The 19,570-nt window shown below is 45.3% G+C and overlaps 1 protein-coding gene across 3 annotated transcripts; it reads left to right on the top strand.

Moving 5' to 3' along the window:
- The first annotated feature begins 807 nt into the window (after nucleotides 1–807).
- On the top strand, nucleotides 808–18,493 carry LOC146433737 (sodium/glucose cotransporter 4-like). 3 transcript variants are annotated; one of them, XM_085067646.1, is made up of 15 exons: nucleotides 808–966; nucleotides 1,657–1,728; nucleotides 4,255–4,359; nucleotides 6,197–6,361; nucleotides 8,983–9,088; nucleotides 9,663–9,743; nucleotides 10,084–10,289; nucleotides 11,098–11,233; nucleotides 12,101–12,208; nucleotides 12,391–12,541; nucleotides 12,886–13,054; nucleotides 13,590–13,805; nucleotides 14,224–14,371; nucleotides 15,968–16,177; nucleotides 16,994–18,493. In XM_085067646.1, the coding sequence occupies exons 1-14, from the start codon at nucleotides 838–840 to the stop codon at nucleotides 16,174–16,176; spliced, it is 2,001 nt and encodes a 666-aa protein (XP_084923772.1). In that variant the 5' UTR covers nucleotides 808–837; the 3' UTR covers nucleotide 16,177; nucleotides 16,994–18,493. The 3 variants fall into 3 exon arrangements, with proteins under 3 accessions (XP_084923772.1, XP_084923773.1, XP_084923770.1); XM_085067647.1 differs by having other exon boundaries at nucleotides 15,971–18,493; XM_085067644.1 differs by having other exon boundaries at nucleotides 15,968–18,493.
- The last annotated feature ends 1,077 nt before the right edge of the window (nucleotides 18,494–19,570 follow it).

The following is a 19,570-nucleotide window of genomic DNA, read 5'->3' as shown; positions in this document are numbered from 1 at the left end:
GCAAGTAGGTAGCCAGCATTTGCAAGAAAACTCTGGGAGAGAGGGGAATAAAACAAAATGAGAAAGCAGTTTTGTTGCCTCCCTTCAAACCAAGAGCAGGCAAAGCTCACCTAAGTTTAAATTGTCCCATGTAATATGTCATGGGGTGAGGGACCACAGGTGGTGGAGGGTGGGGGACAAATGGTATGGTTCTGCTTTGAAGTCCTGGGTTTGCCTGAAGAAGGCTCTGGAATGGCTCTGCCAGCCCCAGTAGGAATCTTTTGTGGTCCTCCCAAAGCTGTCCCAAAAAAAGGAAGCACAGGAACAGTGTGACCCGAGCCCTGTGCCCTGGTTCAGGGGGCTGGTGCTGCTGGGTGTCCCCTTTGTCTGCAAAGCAGGATGAGAAATGTCCCTGCTGCACTGAGGACCTGGGCTCACAGTTTGCTGTGTGACAGGGTGCAGCCCCCTCCTCCCTCCTGCCCACTCCTGGGACACAAGGTTCCCACTGGGGCTGTGGGGCACAAGGCCTCTCCAGGCAGACCCCAGTGCTCAAAGCAGAACCATCTACATCCCTGTGGGTGTCACTGATGGGCAAATGGGCAGGAGAGAGGAGCACTGGTAAATGGGCACAAGGGGTCTGTGAGCAATCCTCACACCACAGAGCTATGTGGAAGCCCTCTGTGATGAGCCATGGAGACCAAGCTCCTGCTGAGAAATGTTAGGCACTATACTGCCTGGCTTCTGCTCCCCACTCACACCTTCTTCACCCTATTAATTATTAAAAGGGAAAGGATGAAGGCCAATGTGCATAAAAGTCCAGCTTGACTGAGAAGATCAGCAGTTAGTTTGCTTACAGCCATGGGCCAGCCGGCCACAGCCACCATGGAGATGCATGGGCTGCCAAGGAACTCAGCAACAGTTTTTGCAGTGGGAGACATTGTCGCTGTGGTTCTGTACTTTGCTTTTGTCCTCGCTATCGGGATATGGGTGAGTCCCTGAGGAGGCTGGGGTTGGCTCTGCCTGAGCCAGAGAGGCTTTGATGCTCCCTGGACCCCTCCTGGGTGCAAAGGGGTTTGCCTTCAAATGGAATTCTCTGCATGTATTTCTCCTTGGGCCTGCTGAGCAAATTTGGGGTGACAAGGATCCTTCTGTGAGCCCTCACTCCTGCCCCACGTGGGGATAACTGTGGGATCATTCCCTGGAGGTTGTTCTGGGAATGATGCCAGACTTGTGTGCTGCTGAGCAGTCTCACATCTGGGTGTGGACAGGCAGAAGGCAAAAGAAAAGCCAGGGTTGTGCTGGGGAAGACTGAAATGGGATCTTAAAAACTTTGTAAAGATTGTTGCTAATAATTTGTTCATGTTGCTTGGTGAAGGCCTCTGTCACAGACACCTACTGTGTTCAGCTTAGCTGAACTGCTTTTTCTTTCCCATTTGGTATATTCACTGAGAAGTCATTTGACAGGTACAAAAAGCTTCTTCTAAAGCAGGACGATCAGAAATGTGCAAAAAGAGAGGCAGAAGCAGTGGGTGAAGCCTGGCATACTTAACAGATCCACAAAAGTATTTTGGAGCTGATGCTGAGAGCAAGCATTAAGGATTCTCCTGGCTTGGTCTGACTTGAGGGTGGTTGAATGAAGGAAAACACTTTTTCCTGTTCTTTTTCCTGTGATTCCAGTCATCAATACGAGCAAACCGGAAGAGCATTGGAGGCTTTTTTCTGGCTGGACGATCCATGACTTGGTGGCCTGTGAGTGAAATGCTAACCTCTGTTTCTCATGATTTAAAAGCAATTCCAGATGTAAGAGCAGGTCTGGAGAGGGGACTTGGTCCTTACATGTTTTGACTGTAGAATTGAGATGAAGGGGACAGATGAAGGATCTAAAAGGAATCATCCCACACATCTTTGCCAATGGGCTGCCAGGCCAAAAGGGTAGCTCAACGTCTTAAGGTTTTCCCACTCTCAGTTTCTCTGGTACAAAGTCAGTAATAAAAATGTTCCCATTGATGAAAGTTAGGGAATGCTAGCTACCTTGCTGGGCTTGAAACTTTTTGGCCTCAACTCATCACTGATGTACCCAAGTCAAGAGAGCATTAGGTAATCTAGGAATGTGTTATCCAGTAAAATGCATTCAGACACTGAAGAAAAAATAATCCCAAAGCCCAGGACTATCTGAGTTCTTGCTGTTTCAAGTAGGATTGAGTTTACTGACTAAAGGATATCCTGATGTAATATAAACTTCAAACCATGAAAGTATAAATCTTCACTATGAAGGAAAAAATAAACTATTGAAGGCACCTTTTCTTGGGACTGAAAGGTACATATAAAGATAATTTAGAGTTTGAAAGGAATAAAAATGCCGAAGGAATAAAGATTCTTCTCAGCCAATGCCAGACTCTAGAACCATCTATCTCTGCAGTGAGTTGTGGGTAACGGAATGCACTTCTCAACCAAAACATAGTTTTTTAATTTTCTTCCTTTGGCTGTGCATTGCTCATAAGTTCACTAGGCTAGATTCTCAGCCTGTGGCACCAGAGACACATACACCTCTCTAAAAGCTGTCATTTCATAAATGTTCTCTATACTTCTATTTCATCCAAGAGACATTTAATGGAAAAGCTTAGCTTGATGGTTTTCTCTAATTAGGAGGGGGAGGGTTAAAAGATACTAAAATTGAATATTTTTTTTCTTCAGTCTTGTTCTTTATAAAGAAGGTTTGTGGGTTTTTTTCTAATAAAAAAGTCCCCCAAAAAAACCCAAAACATTTTCACTGCTTTTGGCTCCAACCACAGGTGGCCACAGAGGTTGTTGGATACAGGTCAGCTCTTGGCTCTCCTGAACTGTTTTAGGTTCAGAGTGACTTCTAATGCTGTTCACTTCCCAGGTTTGTTTGTCAGAGCTGATTCCACTTCTGCAGATCTTTGCTCAGCTCCTTGTGGCCTTCACCTTGAGTACATGAGTGGCTTATCTGTATTTTATTATTTTTTATGGGTGTTACATGTTTCAGCTGTGCATTAAGCAACTTCAACTAAATCCTGATATTAAGTTGCTGCTCCTCTGTATTTGTGTGTCTGATCTAGATCTGAGGAAAACTGCTCCCATTTCTTGAGAGCACTGGTTGCAAAGTCCTGTGGCAGCATCTTCTTTAAATCAAGAGTTTTCTCAAACAGGCAAGAAGGCAGAGCTGTTGGCAGAGTCAGTGTGGGTGTTGATGTCATATTAAAGGCTTACCTTGCTCAGAGGTGAGAAGCAGATTGGCTTCCATCATTCCTTGTTTCACGTGTGGCAGTACTAGGGAGAGAAAAAGCTCTTTGCAGGTGATGTGCCTACAAGCAAACTGTAGGATGAAAGGGCTTGACTCGTCCTTTGGGTGACTTTTCATTTGACCCTGAGAGAGGTTTGATGTTGTCATGCAGAAAGGAGTTGAGCCTTTGTACCGGTAAAAGCTGTAATTAAGTCTTTAGTAATTAAGTCTTAAGCCTTTGTGCCAGTAAAAATAGTAACTAAGATAGCCTTTGCCCTGTTTAAAGAGCCTTGGAGCTTGCATTCTTCCAATTAGGGTGTCAATGAGCCATGGCAGGGACAGCCTACCCTGCCCACAGCCTGCAGGTAAAGTTAACCTGAGGAATGAGCATTTCTCAGCCTGCTGCAGAGCTCCATGGCTTTGAGCCAACCTTAGATGTCAAACACAAAGACCTGATGCTCCTGTCTGTCCATGCTGCAGTTCAGGAATCTCCTCCCTCAGGAGGAGCTCCAAGACAGCACTTCCATCACCATGGCTGTGTGAAACAGCACCACACATGTTCAGAGCAAGACTTAAAAGTGGCGGTCAGCAAGACATGGGGAGGTAAAGGTCTGCAAGGCCAGGGATGGCACATTGCTGACTGATTAACAAGGGAATGGGAAATGGGGAAATCTGTCATGTTTCATGGACACTGAGAAATGTGTGGTGACACCAGACTGCTCTACCTCTGTTGTGTTCCCCATGACAGGTGAGTATCTCAGGAGAACCACTGGAAAAATGAGCCCTCATTCTGAGATTAGGCTTTGCATTGATGTGGGGGCAGTGGAAGGGAGCAGGAACATGCTTTAAGGTATAAAATGTAGGGGTTTTTGTGAGGTGAAGGAAACCACAACTCTCCATTAACACCCAGCTGCCTAAATACAAGGAGATGAGATCCTGGGGAAAGAAAGTTCTTGGGCAAAATGCTTGGGTTGACACAGAAGTTGCTGAAGGTGACATTCTCAGTTTTGCCCCTGTGCTCTGTGTTTCAGATTGGAGCATCCCTGATGGCAAGCAACGTGGGCAGTGGTTTGTTCATCGGCCTGGGGAGCTCTGGAGCAGCTGGAGGCCTTGCTGCTGGGGCCTTTGAATGGAATGTAAGTCAACTAAGATGTCACTATTTACAAAGGGACTTGAGGTTTGTCTCCAAAATCAGGTGTTCGACAGCATCAGCAGCAATAACTACTCAACTCTCAGGAGAGAAGCCTCCAGACATTCTGACAGCCTTGGAAACATGAGATCTTTATTTTATTTTAAGTGGGATTCACTAGAATTATTAGCTCTTTGACCTTGCCAGAGGTACATGGCTTTATTTTAAACCTTTAGTCTGCACTCATGAAGATTAAAATAAAAGATAATGAATGCTGGAAAGGTACTTGGATAATCACAAGGTTCTGGGTACAGGGAGTTAAAAAAATAACCAAAAAAGTGGCATGAGATCCTAAACTCAGTGTAAATCCATGAGAAGCAGCAACACTCTCTTCACTGGACAGCTACCCAAATGTGGTGTCTCTTGGGTGAACATCTGGGTGTGAAGGCAACTCTCCTTCTGCCCTGTTGAAGTGGCCTGGAAAATTGCCACTGACACCACAGAGAGCATGAAAACCAGGCCCTGGGTGTGTGATGCTAATGAAATTTCTCAGCTGATGAGGAGTGAGATTAGTGCCAGCCTCACAGGAATCATCACTCACCTAACTGAATCTCTTGCCTACCCCAGCAGAGAGTGCTAATGGTGCCAGGTACTTGCCAAGCACAGGCAGGGCCCACCAAAACAGGGCTCTTTCCTGGGGTTTGCAGTCACTGCACTCTTTTTTCCTAGACCATTAAGGTCACCTTTGAATCCTTTGAGAAGAGAACAGAGAATGTGTTCAGCCTGGTGCATGTAGGACATGACAATATTGCTGTACTTTAGGGAAATCTATTCAAGTCACTTTAGAAGCTCATGAAGACAAGATTGTATTTCAGGGCAAATCTAACTTCATGAGTTCAGATTAATTTATTTCAGATTGAAAAGGGAGTTTAGATATGCCATTTCTCTCTCCCTTTGCCATGAGACATCATTCAGCTGGAGGAATCATATGAGCATCTTTCACCTCAGCCAGTCTCTGCCACTGCAGGTGCCACGACTGTTCTCCTCAATTAGTCACAATCTCTACTCACAGGAATCAGTTGCATTTCTGAAAACTTAAGGAACTGATCAAAATATATGTAAAAATGAAAGATAATGGCCTGAGACAACCAGGAGGTGAGGTTTGATAACCCAATGGCTTTTCTTTACCTTCAAGATCTCCTGTTTGGGAATCAGAGAAGAAATACAAAATTGGGAGATGCCATTAAGCTTTCCAAAAGACTCTTCACCTGTGGCAAAGCAACTAAAGTGTCTCTTTATCTACCAGTGACAGAAGCACATCTGCTCCAGCCTGCAAGGAGAACATCCCAGCAGAGTCTTGCTGTTGCTTATTTTTATGCTCTGCAGGGACAGTCTGCTGCCTCAGCCTCATTACTTGCTAATCAAGCAACACACAGATGCTCCCATCCTGCTCTGAATCACTTAACTCTTCACTGCCACAGCATCACTGGTTTCAAAGGCCACCAAATACACCACCATCCTTCAGAGAACCAGAGCAACAGAATAAACCATCTTGCTCAAAAGAGCAGAAGATTGGAGAGGATGTGACACCCCTGACAGAAAAACACAGGGCTTAGGAGGAGAACTTCAGAAGCTTCTAATTGAATTGTAATAATTCCTCCAGCTGCTGTCTCATTTTCTGAGCAGGGAGAAAAAGTCAGTCTGCTTCTCAAGCACATTGCATGGCACTGTAGCTTTCTGCTTTCTTAGGATGGCCACCAACAGGGCAGGGGATGGAGCTGTTCCCATGTGTGGAGCTGTTCCCATATGTTGAATCCTGTGCCTTTATTTTGTCTCTTTAACAGGCTGCCTGGGCAATCCTGGCTCTTGGCTGGATCTTTGTCCCTGTTTATATCGCAGCAGGAGTAGTCACCATGCCTCAGTACCTGCAGAAGAGGTTTGGAGGGCAGAGGATACAAATCTACCTCTCCACCCTGTCCCTGATTCTCTGTATGCTCACCAGGATAGCTGTATGTATCCAATCAAACACAAATTTGTGTCTAGGGCAGGGTTGGGTCCTCCTGGTGCAAAGCTCACCTAAGTTTAAACTGTCCCATGGGATATCGCATGGGGTGAGGGAGCATGGCTGGTGGAGGGTGGTTGACATAGCGCGGCTCAGAGAGAACTCTGATGTCCTTGAAAGGGCCAGCTCTGCTCCCAGGAGCAGCAGTAGTGTGTTAGTTTGCTGCTCCTGCCTCTGTATTGATCATGGAGACCTTTCCTAAGAGAGAGACAGAGCCCTCATTAAATAGCAACGCACAGTGAGAACTTTACAGGGATGTGCAGCTAATTACTAAACAGTGTAAGTACCACAGGCTGACTGCCTGCTTTTCCTCTTCTATCACAGAAACCTCAGGCAACAGAGATAGAGGAAGGGCAGCATTACCCCATCTGAAAATCTGGCTGGCTGCATCTTGTAGAGATGAAATGCTCTTGAATTATTGTAAACCTGCTGTTGTTCTTGTAGCTGAGTTTCCAGCATTGAGTATTTTATGGTTGTTCCTCTCTCTTTCTCTCACTTGTGTTGCACAAAAACGATACAGTGAACGGGAGCAAGGTTCTGGTTTAAGACAAAACTCAGCATCTTTTCTGGATTGCTTGTAGCATTGTACCCTGCTGGTAATCAAAAACCAGTGTAGCCCTGCTGGGTATTTTCCCCTTTTAAATGCCATTCAGAAAGATACAGAAGTTCTGCATAGGTATTTACTAAAAACATCCTGTGTCCTTGAAGTGAGAGGAGTGTAATTCGGAGTCCAATCCAGGGACTGAAGATGTCAGTCCTTTGTCTCCAGCTGATTATCCAAGGTCAGTACAAGCCAGTTTTCATTAGACCCTGCAGAAGTACTCAGATGTCAAATTGCCTAGGGAGACACTGACTGGAGATAAGGCACTCATGTGGCTTCAAGGTCCTTCTCCTAGGCTTATTATGTCTCAGGTCCTGGGAGGGACATGAAGAGGAGTTCCAGGCTGACTCCCAGGCTGGATAGATTTCCTTCCCTAATGGGCAGCTCTTGGCCATATCACCTGTGGCTGTCACCACTGCCTCCAGCTTTGCTCAGAGGGACTGGAGCATTGCTCTGGCTGGCAGTGAGTGAGTGAGGTTGAGCAAAGAGGCTTTTGAAGCCTCTTTACCTGTGAGGGATAACTGGTGACTCTCCTGCAGCAGCCCACAGTGTGCACAGCCAAGGTATGAAGCAGAGCTGTCTTTCAGAGTGACCTTCAGCAGAGCAGTGTTTGCCAGTGCTTTTCAGAGCAGGACCCTGGCCCTCCTCACTGCTGTTCCACCTCAGTGGTTTCTCCTCTGTGCAGCCAATTCACGCGTGGCTGATGGATGTGGCTGGGGGAGTTTATGGTCATGACAGGTGCTTTCTATTAAGCAGAGCTATTGTTTGTGGAGAGCTCATTTAGCAGCTGGCTGGACAGCAGGCACTTGGCTACCAGAAGGATTTTTCTCCCTGTGCTTTCTGTCCAAACACAGGTTAACAACCAGGGCACTGCAGAGTGTTCTTGGCTTGCAAAGAAAGCAGAGATCTCAATAAACAGTGTTGTCATAGGACTGATCCTGCATGGGGACAGAGGTGGTTGTGTTTCCTGCTGGGAAGCCAAACCCCAGAAGGGGCAGTGATTCCTGGGCTGTACTGACTGTGCCTGTCCTGTCTCAGGCCTGCAGAGGTCAGGGGTTGCATTGGCTCCTTGCTTTAAAGGTGATCATTTCAGACACAGCAAACAGAATTCTTGCCCCATCCCTTCTGTCTCTCTTGGCATGGTCTTCAACTGTATCTCACCCCAGACCAGGTTTGCAGGTGTCCTTCTACCTGATTTCCTGACATAAACATCTCCCTTATCACCTTCTGCAATTTTGAATGATGCTATCTGTGTCATTCCAGGTTTTACCCAGTTTCTGGTGTCACTCTCTCTGCCAGAAGGACCAAACAAAGCACAGCTGATGAAGGTTTCTGTATTTCTAGTGAGGTCCTCAGCAGGTATAGCCTGTTAGCCTGTTTTTCTGAGTCATTCTGATATGCTAAACAGCACAAACAGAAAAGCAACCTGTTGACCTTTTCAGATACATAAATCATGGTACAGGATATCAGTGACTCTTTAGGGGTCTGTCAAGAGGGAGTGTCTTCCGGGCCACAAGGCCACAAAGATGCAGCCCTGGAGAGAATATGGTCTGTGCTATCTCCCCCTCTTTCCCTCTGTCTGCCTGTGGATACATGAGCTCTGCTTTCCAGGAATGTCTTCACAGTCTGCAAAAGGAGTGACAGTTTCCACCAGTTCTTCTCTCTGCCAGCCTATTACATAGAGATGGTCTTTATTTTGATGACTTCTCAGTCCCTTGGTGTAGCACCTTCCTTTTCATCTTCCTGCTCTCCTAGATCCTGAAAGCTCTGACCTGGAGGGAAGTTTCTCCTTATGGAAGAGCAATGTTCAGAGCCAACAGCCCCAACAGCTCTTGTCATCCCCTTCACCTTCGTGGTGTCCTCCATTGTCAATGATTTCAGCTGCAGAGGGCTGCAGGCTGCTTTATTAGATTTCACTTTTACAAAGCACTACTAATGCCAGACTGCCCTTGTTTCTTTTATTCCAGGTAGACATTTTTGCTGGGGTGCTGTTCATCCAAATCTGTTTTGGCTGGAACCTCTACTTGTCCCTTGTTGTCTTGCTAGCAGTGACTGCTGTCTTCACCATAGCTGGTAAATAACTGACTTTAAAGAACACATTATAAACTGGAGCCTAGGGTAGAAGCTTCCCATTTCCTACAGAGGGGAAAGAGTATTCAGGTCCTGGTCTGAGGGAGAGATCACCCCAGTTGCTGGTAGAACCTGCCCTGTCACTCCCATCTGTTGGAGACCTTTGATTCTTCCTGTCTGTCCCCTCCTGGCCTAAGGGAAAGTGGTATGGGGGGAACATCACTGTTTTTAGAGGATTTTTAAATACTGCACAAAGCTCTTGGCTCCCTCTGTGCAGGGAGTTACCACTGCCAATGTTTGCTATTTTTTTGTCTTTCTGCAAAATTAGCAACTTTAGCTGTTAAGATGCTGAACTGCTTCCAAGTCCTCTCATGAACATGGAAAACCCTTCACACTGTTCCTCATGGGAGGGCTTGTGACAGCTGTGGGCTCCAGGGGAGCAGCTCAGTGCCAGCTTCTCCCAGTGGGTCTGTCCTGAAATCACAGGGCTGTGGCTAAAGTAGCAGTTTTCTGAGTGAGGTACCTGTTTTCCTGTGCTTGGTGACACACTGACTGCTGTCTCTGCTTCTCCTGGCAGGTGGTTTAGCTGCTGTACTTTACACAGAAGCACTCCAGTCCCTGATCATAGTGGTCGGAGCCTTGGTCCTGCTGTTCATAGGTAAGGAAAACCTGCAGTGGCACCACACATTTGTTTAATGGTCCCAAGGCTACAGGACTTTAGCAGGGTGCCTCACCCTTTCATGTGTGGTGCAGAAATGAGTTTTAACCACTCCCAGAAGTGGTGCCAGCATTGGTCCTCTTCCAGAATATGTTTAAACTGAAAGGACTCTGGGCAAAATCCAGCTGACTTCTGTAGAAACCTTGACTGCAAAAAGCAAAGGGGAATGAAAAGTAAAGGAGATAAGAGGAAGATAAAAGAAAAGTAATCACGAGACTCAGATAAGATAATAACTTGGCAGGGTTCACCAGCCCTTAAATCACTGGCATTCTCTTTACAGGATTTGAAAAAGTTGGCTGGTATGAAGGACTTCAGGAGAAATACATGACAGCAATACCAACGGTCACAGTCCCAAACACAACCTGTCACCTGCCACGTGAAGATGCCTTCCATGTGCTCAGGGATCCAATCACAGGAGACATTCCCTGGCCTGGCCTTATATTTGGTCTCTCTGTGATGGCCATTTGGTTCTGGTGCACTGACCAGGTAAATAAAACCTTCTCTCAGCAGACAAACCACCACACTGTTATTTTCAGTCCACTCCTCAGTCTGTGGATCTGTAAGATGAAAAATCACCATGCCACAGTGTGCAGGAGTTGCTACATTTTTTACTGGTCTAGACCAGAATGTCTTATTCCTTCCACCTTCTCAGCAAGCTGCTAATTTTATGCACTTCTTCGTGCAGTGGGAACAGGTTATTTTCATCCATCTTTATCCCACTGTGGGCTGGTGAGTATTGGGAGTCTTCATGCAGTTAGCATGAGAAGGATATAAAAATGTGAATCTGGAGCTGGCTCTGCTGTGACCTTGTGTAGACCTCCAGACAATATTTGTCCATTCATATTCCCAGGTGTCTCATGTCCCTTATTCATTTTTAAGCTACAAACAAGTAAAGCTGCATGTCCTTCTCAAGACATGGTGCTTCTGTACTTTCAGATGGGGTAATTATGAAACCCTGCCACTGAGCTTTTACTATAACAGCCACAGTCTGCTTCATTCTACGTCTCTTGCTGCCGTACAGCTGCTGTCTCCAGCCCTTCCTTTCAGTCAAGGGTGAAATTATTCCTGTGAAGGAAATTTCCACACTGCCCTCTCCTGTAGCCTGTGGACTGAGCTCTGAGCAGTGGCAGCAGGCTGCAGTCAGCGAGGTGGGAAAGCTGTCCTTGGCAAGCAAAACACACTGGGATCCTGCAGGATCAAAGTCATCCATGAGAAGCAGAGAGAGAGAGGACAGAATCTGCTCTCTCTGTTGTACTTGTGTTTAATCTCTGCTCCCTTTTTGCACTGATTGCAGGTCATGGTCCAGACTTCACTCTCTGCCAAGAACCTCTCCCATGCCAAAGGTGGATCAGTGGTGGGAGGATATCTGGAAATGCTTCTTCTGTTTTTGATTGTCATGCCAGGAATGATCAGCAGAGTTCTTTTCCCAGGTAAGCCTTCCCCCGGTCCTTCACACAGGGCTCCATACCTGCTGCAACAGCTAATCCCACACAGGTCTGCCAGCACTGTGATATCCTAGAAACTGCTGTCCTGCAGGCATGTTCATAGAGATTCCTGTTGCACTGTGGTGTTCACATGCTCTCCCTGCACCTCCAGCTCTCCCACAGCAGCAGAAGTCACCAGGAGTAGCCATAAGGAGCATATTTTGCCCTTGGGAGGATATAGCTCAGTGCTGTGGACATTGCATCCCTTTGTCTGTCTGGGAGTCAGTGAAATTAAATACATGGAGCACTGAGGTTGTCCTTCAGGTCCTATGGATTACATCCATTAGGTATTTTGGAGAGTTTTAGCATTCTACCACAGATTCATTCAGGTCCTGGTGGATTAGGCTAAACAAGCCTCCCTTATATCCCAAGGAGCTCTCATTGCTGGTTTCCCCAGAGCCTTTCTCTTCCCAGGAAGAATACCTTGGGTAGGAGGACCATTCCTGTAGGAAAGAGCCTATCTCCCAGATTCCCTAATTAGGAGTAAGTCACCCTCCAGCATACCAGGGAACCAGCTGACAGGTTCATGGAAACAGTTCAGTTCCCATAAGTGACAAATCCTCAAGGATTACAGTTATGCAACATCCAGGAGAGTTTCAGCTGTACCCTGAACAGAATTTCAGAATGTCATCTCAAAATTCCACCTCTGTTGTACAATACAAACAGTTTTTTAGCTCCACTCATTCTAGCTGTATTTCACCACTGAATTTATACAAAACAATACAAGACACCAGGACTTGTTCCCTTGATCTAAACAATCTTTGGCTCAATGAGGTTCGCACTGACTCCTTTTTATTTCCCTGTGTTCCACAGATGAAGTGGCCTGTGTGGACCCAGATACCTGCAAAAGAGTCTGTGGAACTGCTGTGGGTTGTTCCAACATTGCCTACCCCAAACTGGTGATTGAACTCTTGCCTGATGGTAAGAAACACACATGTGGAGCTGGGCTTGAGCCAGGCTCTGCACAGGGGGATCAGGCTGCCCTCACCCATCCTAAGGATGTGGAAATCTTACTGTGGATATCAGACAGTGGGATGGAAAAAACCAGTGCTCAGAGGCACAAGATCTAGTCCTGATTCTCCTTCTGTGTTTTGCTCCCACAGGGCTCCGTGGTTTGATGATTGCAGTGATGATGGCAGCCCTGATGAGTTCCCTCACCTCCGCTTTCAACAGCAGCAGCACCCTCTTCGTTGTCGACATCTGGCAGCGAGTCCGCAGGAAGGCCTCACAGAAGGAGCTGATGATTGTGGGCAGGTCCTTACATTTATTTATGTCTCATTCCTCTCATCATCTGCTCAGAGTGCAGCATTTACATCCTCCAGGCTGGACTCACTGAGAAAAATCTGGTGCCTGTAATTTAGTGCAGGAACAGAGCTTGGGAAAAAGTGTTGCATTTTCCAGGTTCTTCTTGGGTAGAGCTGGTCAAAGAGAAACTCTGAGTGAACTACTGAGCTGAGCAGATGATTGCCTCTCTTTTCTGATTATAAATACTGCTTTAAATTTCAATAGCAATTGGGAATGTGTTTTTCTTCAAATCTTCAATTCTGGGTGGGCTCCACCTCCTACAGAGTTAACACATTTTTATCCTCCTCTTTCAGAGTCTTCATCCTCATCCTTGTGGTCATCAGTATTGTCTGGATCCCAATCATTCAGTCAGCCAACAGTGGAATGCTCTATGACTACATGAATGCCATAACTGGCTATCTGGGCCCACCAATCACATCTGTCTTCCTCCTGGCAATTTTCTGGAAGAGAACTACTGAGACTGTAAGTGAGGTGTCAACAACCAATTGATACTTGTATTTAATCTGATAAATTAAACAAATCTCTCTCACCTCAGTAGGTAGGCTTTGAGACTCTTTAAACTTGGAGCCAGTCCAGCTAAAGTGTGACAATGAGACAGCCTTTCCCTGGCATACATTAGTGGATCTTAGCCCAGTGTCTAGTGGATGTGGGTTTGCTTCTGAGAAGGTACTGCAAGTGGTACTTCTTGGCAGTCCCATTTGGAAGCATGAATGGGAAGTTGTTTTGCAATTTAGCAATGATGAGTCAAAGTCTCATTGGAGGAGTGTTGTTAGGAGGAGATTCTTGCATTGCTTGTGCTCTATCTGCTCCATGTTCAAGGGCAGAGAGAGAAAATGAGGATTTTTACCTAAAATAATTGTCCTTTGATGTGTATCAATGTGGATTTCCATCAGGCAGGAAACATTTTGGGAAAGAAGGAGAGGCGAGAGAGAGGAGAAGGGAAACTACAACCAGAGGTAATTTGCAGTGACCTTTTCTTTGTGCTTGCCTTTCTCAGGGTGCTTTCTGGGGCCTCTTGATTGGCGATACAATTGGGCTGGTTTGGATGATCCTGGTGTTTGTTTATGGCACCCCAGCTTGTGGGAAGGAGGACAAAAGACCAGCTGTGATAAAGAATGTGCACTACCTCTACTTCTCCCTCATCCTCTTTTTCTTGTCGACCATTGTCATCATTGTCATCAGTCTATGCACCACACCCATCCCTGAAGAAAAGGTAAGTGACTTGCAGTGACACATTTTCCCAGAGGCCCCATTTGGGTATCAAAAACCTCTGAGATCTGCCCTTTTCTGCTCCTCCAGTGGCTCAGAAATGGTGTGTAACGCAAATGCTGAATTAGGCATACAATAGGCTACTTGTCCAAGAGACAGGGATGGAACAGGTTATTCAAGTAATGGAAGGAAAGAACCCAGATTATTTTACACTTTTTCTGAGCTTTTCAGCTCCAGCTGGATGGTATCAACCTTCTTACCCAGGATGTGGCACCTGTGCAGGAAGGAGGGAAGGAAAAGTGGGAGATTTCTCCAAACAGGACTCAGCACCACCTTGTACCTGTGTCCCCCAAGGAGGGAGATGACTGGGTGGCCTTGAGACTGACAGATAATGAATTGTTTCTCACTGTTCCACTTTGCAGCTCGACAGCCTGATGTGGTGGACCAGACACAAAAAAGCACCTGCCAGCGACATCAAGAACTGTGGGAGTGAAGAAGCACAGATCGACCCAGAAGACAGAGAGAGGGACCAGGTGGAAACTGCAGCTTCAGGCGATCAGGAGGAGGCAGGTAGGGCTCTGTATGTGAACAAACATGCTTCTGTGCCTACGAGTGCACAGCCAGAATCCCAGGCCAGTCCCTAAAGCTCATGAGAGGCCACCTGGTGCATTCACTGGAGCTGGGGCTTGTATTTACAGTTACAAAGAAGTAACAAATGGAAGTGTTGTGGTTCTTGGTCCTCCCAACATAATTTCATGTCACAACCCTTGAAAGGCTCAGAAGAGCTGCCATTCCTGTAAAAAAAAGAGCATCAAGATAGCAGCACAGTCTGAGGGGACCAAGAGACCCTGGGAGCGGACATGGGCACTTTGTGGATGTCCTAGAAAGAAGCCACAAGCCTCACTCTTCTCATTTCCGTGATGCCAACAGTATTGTTCATCTTCCCTTAGGATGAAAGCCATGGTTAAAACTCAGACCTTCAATAGCTGTGTGTCCTGGCAAGGGTATTTAATAGGAAGGAAGGTAGAGCATAGTGAACTTGCAGAGTTGTCAGGAGACAGAACAGTAGCAGGAGATGCTACATAGGCAAGTTCTTTTCAGAATGGACAGAGCTTTGTTCTGCAAATCTATTAAAAAATGCAGCTTTCTGCTCTTGAGCTTAACCTTCAAAGGTTACAGAGCAGAAACCTCAGAATAAAGACACACACAAGATTTCTTCACTCCTTCCATTTGCTGGCCACTCCAAAGGACACTGGAACCAATTACAGCCAAGCTAAACAGAAGTGAACATCTAAACAAATCCCTTATTTTTTTTCTCCAATAGAGTAAGTTTGGGTTTAAGTTGAATGCAATCTTCCCACAATATTTATTTTTTCTTATCAATTCCTAGTTCGCTTCACTAGCTCAGATTTTTATAAACAAATATCTTGGTATTTTGGTAATTAGCAAAGCTGAGGAAGGAAATGCAAAACACAGCAGTTGACAGTTTAATGAGGGTTTTTTTCGGGGTAACACCTTTTTTTCAAGGCCCTATAACATCCTGCATTTCAGAAAAAAGGTTATATTTGGAAAGAACAGCAAGTGAAATACAGCACAGGACTGACAATTAAAACACACACTTCAGCTGGCATGTCATGTGTAATAAACAAGCCAGGATATCTCTAAATGGACCATCATGCTGTCAGGAATTTTAAAAGTGGATGGAATCTGGGTTGAGGAAGAGGGGAGGAGGTTTGTTAATTAACTAATGATTGATTGGTGTTCCGATCAATTGACTGCAATCAAGCTGTGCTGTACATGGTTGAGGGAGAACTTTCCCTTTCCCTTTCCCTTTCCCTTTCCCTTTCCCTTTCCCTTTCCCTTTCCCTTTCCCTTTCCCTTTCCCTTTCCCCCTTTTTTTCTCCTTTGTCCTTTTTCCCCTTTCTCTTTTCCCTTTTTTCCTTTCCTCTTTTCCGTTTTCCCCCTTTCCCTTTTTCCCCTTTCCCTTTCTCTTTCCCTTTCCCTTCCCCTTTTCCTTTCCCTTTTCCCCCTTTCCCTCCATCATCATCTTGCATCTCCCATTAAGGTGCCTCTCCAGACTGGCCAATGCACATCCAAACGACTGGGAGAAGGGAGGGAGGAGTCCCAGTGGATTCTAACAGCCATGTGTTGGTTTCTCTCTCCCAGCAGCCAAGCCTTCCTGCTGGAAAAAGGTTTATTTGTGGCTCTGTGGTTTTCCCACGGGCTCCACATCCACCCTGTCCCAGGAGGAGAAAGCTGCTCTGGAGCAGAGACTCCCCAGCATCGAGGAGAAGCCCCTGTGGAGGACTGTGTGCAATATTAATGCCATTCTCCTGCTGACCGTCAACGTCTTCCTGTGGGCATATTTCAGCTGAGGTAGGGTCAGGAATTGTGTGGCTTTGGTTGCTCTCACCTCCCTGTCTAACATCCAAGTGCATGGGCAGCAGATGTTATTGATGATGCCAATACATTTCTTATTAATCTTCCATACTAGGCTTGTGTCTATCTGCAAATGATTATCATTCATTTTCCTGACAAATCTATCAAGATCATTTATTACTCTTCGGCAAAGGATCTTCTTTTAAACAAAGATTAATAGGATTGCATTTTATCTGGCTGGCTGATCCAAAGGAAATGAAATTAACAATGAGCCCTACAAGCATGTTATCATTTTAATTTACCGGAAAATATTTTGAAATGTTATTTAAAGGATATACTTTATGGTGGGCACCATAACGTGGCCCTTTTGTTGCTATGTAGGTTGAATTCTGAGCAGATTTCTGCTGGGAGTTGAAATCTTTGTGTGAAACTTTTAAAAAAGCTGCTCTGAAGATTGGCTTTTCAGCTTGTGAAGGAGCAACAGAGATGACCAGAAATTGTTGCTGCCTCTTTAATACGTGCCTGCCATACTGATTGCTCATTCTGTGGCCAGAAAATCAGCAAAAGTCCCCTAAAAAACATCCATCTGAAAAATCTGATTATATGCATTATTTGCATTTCATTCCAAAAGCTGCTTTGGACACAGTGATCTTAAAATGCCCTAAATAAGTACTACATTTACCATAGTGCTATTAAGAGGAGGACCCCATTGTGCCTAGTAGTGTCATAGCACTAGGTAAAATTACCCTAACCCCAAAATATTTATGTTCTTAAGCTGAGAAAATGGGAAAATTCATTTTGTTCACTTTACAGGTGGAAAAGAATAAGTGATTTGCCCAAGGTGACACTGGCAGTCTATAAAACAGTCAGAAACACAACCCGGTTGGGCTGAACCATATTCTGCAGCTGTACCCACAGCCATTCCTTCTCTCCCAAAACAGAAATTGGTTCTGGCTGCAGCAATTTCTCAGTGAGGGGAATTAAGCATCATTTGGGTCTCCATCATGGGTGGGAGGAGCTGACTCAAACCTCACCATAAAGCCCACGATGATATTCACAGAATTGACCATGTGGATGCCCCTGATGCCCAGAAGGAATTTGTTCTGCAAATAACCCTCAAAATCATTCCATCACCTCTAATTGCTAATGAAAAACAATACTCCCTGAACTGCACATCCCAAACATTTCCTCCAAGCAGCAGACTTTAAAATACATACATGCAAAATATACATTTTTTATTTAATCGGTGGTGTAGTTCTGTGACAGACTGGTCCAGAATGCAGAGGGAAGGGAGAAGCCACTGGAATGTGTTCTAAATTAATAGTGAATTGTGACACAATCCAGAGCACTCATAATAATCAAGTTAGTATGTTTTACATTTTCTCTCAATGTGTTTTGCATTTTTGCTGCATTGGGAAGGAGGCTTTAGATATTGAAACAACATAATGTTAAACTTGAGAAATGACAATTCAAACACTGGCTGCTTTAAATAGTTTATACCTTGATAGCCTAATGCTCTGTGCAATGTACACATGGCTTTGTTAGGGACCCCTTGGATAAACATAGATAATTTATGGTTAATGGATGAGTGCTATTATACACTGAAAAAATTGTGACTGCTGCCTGGCTGGCCACTCAAGGATGGTTTTTTCACACGTAGGCAGTAACAAAACCATGGTAAGGAAAGGAAGGAGCATTGGCTCCTGTTGTTGCTGACCTTTACGTGGGATTTCTCCCAGGGCATGGAGGATGTGTCCCCACAGTCCCTGCAATCCAGCTTAGCAGTACCAGAGAGATAATGTGCATGCCTTTCCCAGCAGCACATGCCACTGCCTTCTGTTTTCTCTTCCCAGCTATGTTAAACATTACCCTACATTCATCTTGCAACCTTGAGTAAGGCTGTCACAGGGGCTTGGGCAGCAGGGTTACTCAGTGGGTCTGTTTTAGGACTCAGGTAGTTTGACTGTTGTGGATTAAAAAAACCTTACAAAATGAGGGCCTTGTTGCCTTTGTAAAATCCTCGCTCACTTCTGTGACTTCGGCTAACCAGAAAGCATTCTGGGAATGACTCAGCCAAATGAGAGGTGAAAAACAAGTTACATAATTGGAAAACCATTGATAGAACCAATGAGTTCAACACAGTGCTGCTGGAGGTTGGTTATACCTGACGCGTGTTCCTATCGTGGTTTATGTTGGTTTATGGCTAAACACATTTGTTGTGCCTCACAAGAATGTAAAGTCACAACAAACTAACAGTTTTAAAACCCTGGGTTTTTGCAATAAAGCGCTTCGGCTGTACGAAGCTAAGGTGAATTGCTGTCGCTCATCCTTTACAACTGGAGCCCCAAACTTAGGGATCTCAGATGCAGTGAAGAGGAGGACTGCAATTGGAAACAGAGTCCTGCTGGACCAGAGAGTGGATGAATCACCAGCTTCAACTAAAGGACTCATAACTTGTGCACACCTCACCTTAAGGTGAGCAGTAGGGAGCATCAAGGGAGGAAAAAATGTCCCTCGAGTCCAAGCAGAGGCTCTTGCATTGGCAGAATAGAGACATTTCAAATGCTAGGCAGATTAGAGGACCCTCAGACCCCAGTGACAACAGGGGACCTGCTTGGTGAACCACGATCCAGTGGAGGTCAAATTGCTGGCTCACCCTATAGATTTAGGTCAGACTGTGAGTATCATGGGACCTGTAGGCATCCTGAAGCGTCGGTGCAGTTTAAAAGAATTACAATATATTCTCCAGATTGGAGCACCTTTTATTATTCCTTATGGAACTCTGCTTTCTAAATGAGAAAAGCCTTGATGTTAACAGCCCTCCTCCTGGGGGCTTCTCAGTGAGTTGGGGCTTTTTGGTTACAGTGGCGCCTCTGCTTCCCCCATCATCAGGTCGATTTGTGAATGTATTTTCAAAGTACCTTCTTAATTAGTGCAACCGAGTTGTATTTTGAATTTGTTTCTACTTTTCACAACGAGAAAGCATTGCAGTGAGATAAAGCACTAACGATGATGATAACAACTTGGTTAATGAGAAAGCTGGGCAAGGGGCCCAGTTTGTTGCTGAGTAATTTTGAAAGTGTTTTATATTAAGTAGATGTGTGATGTTCATGGAGTCTTAGCCAGGTATAGATTGTTTAAGTCAGTTTAACCTTTCCCAATACATTTTATCTCGACTCTACAGAATTGGTATATGAATCATGACAATCTGCCTTATTTGCAGCCTTTATTTTGGATAAACCTCAGCTCCCCTTACCCCCCTTTTCTAACTATCTCTGTTTCTAGTAAGACATTTCACAGGCTTTTTATTTTTACTGGATTTCACTAGGACAGAGTATTTCTCCTGAAGAGCCCGAATTTTGTATTCTTCGTCTCTTCTCTGAGGTTACA

Source organism: Lichenostomus cassidix, chromosome 8 (genome assembly GCF_008360975.1).
Source record: "Lichenostomus cassidix isolate B80296 chromosome 8, HeHo_3.0, whole genome shotgun sequence".
Taxonomy (NCBI): Eukaryota; Metazoa; Chordata; class Aves; order Passeriformes; family Meliphagidae; genus Lichenostomus; species Lichenostomus cassidix.
The sequence above is the reverse complement of the archived record's forward strand: the minus strand, read 5'-3'. Positions and strand labels throughout refer to the sequence as shown.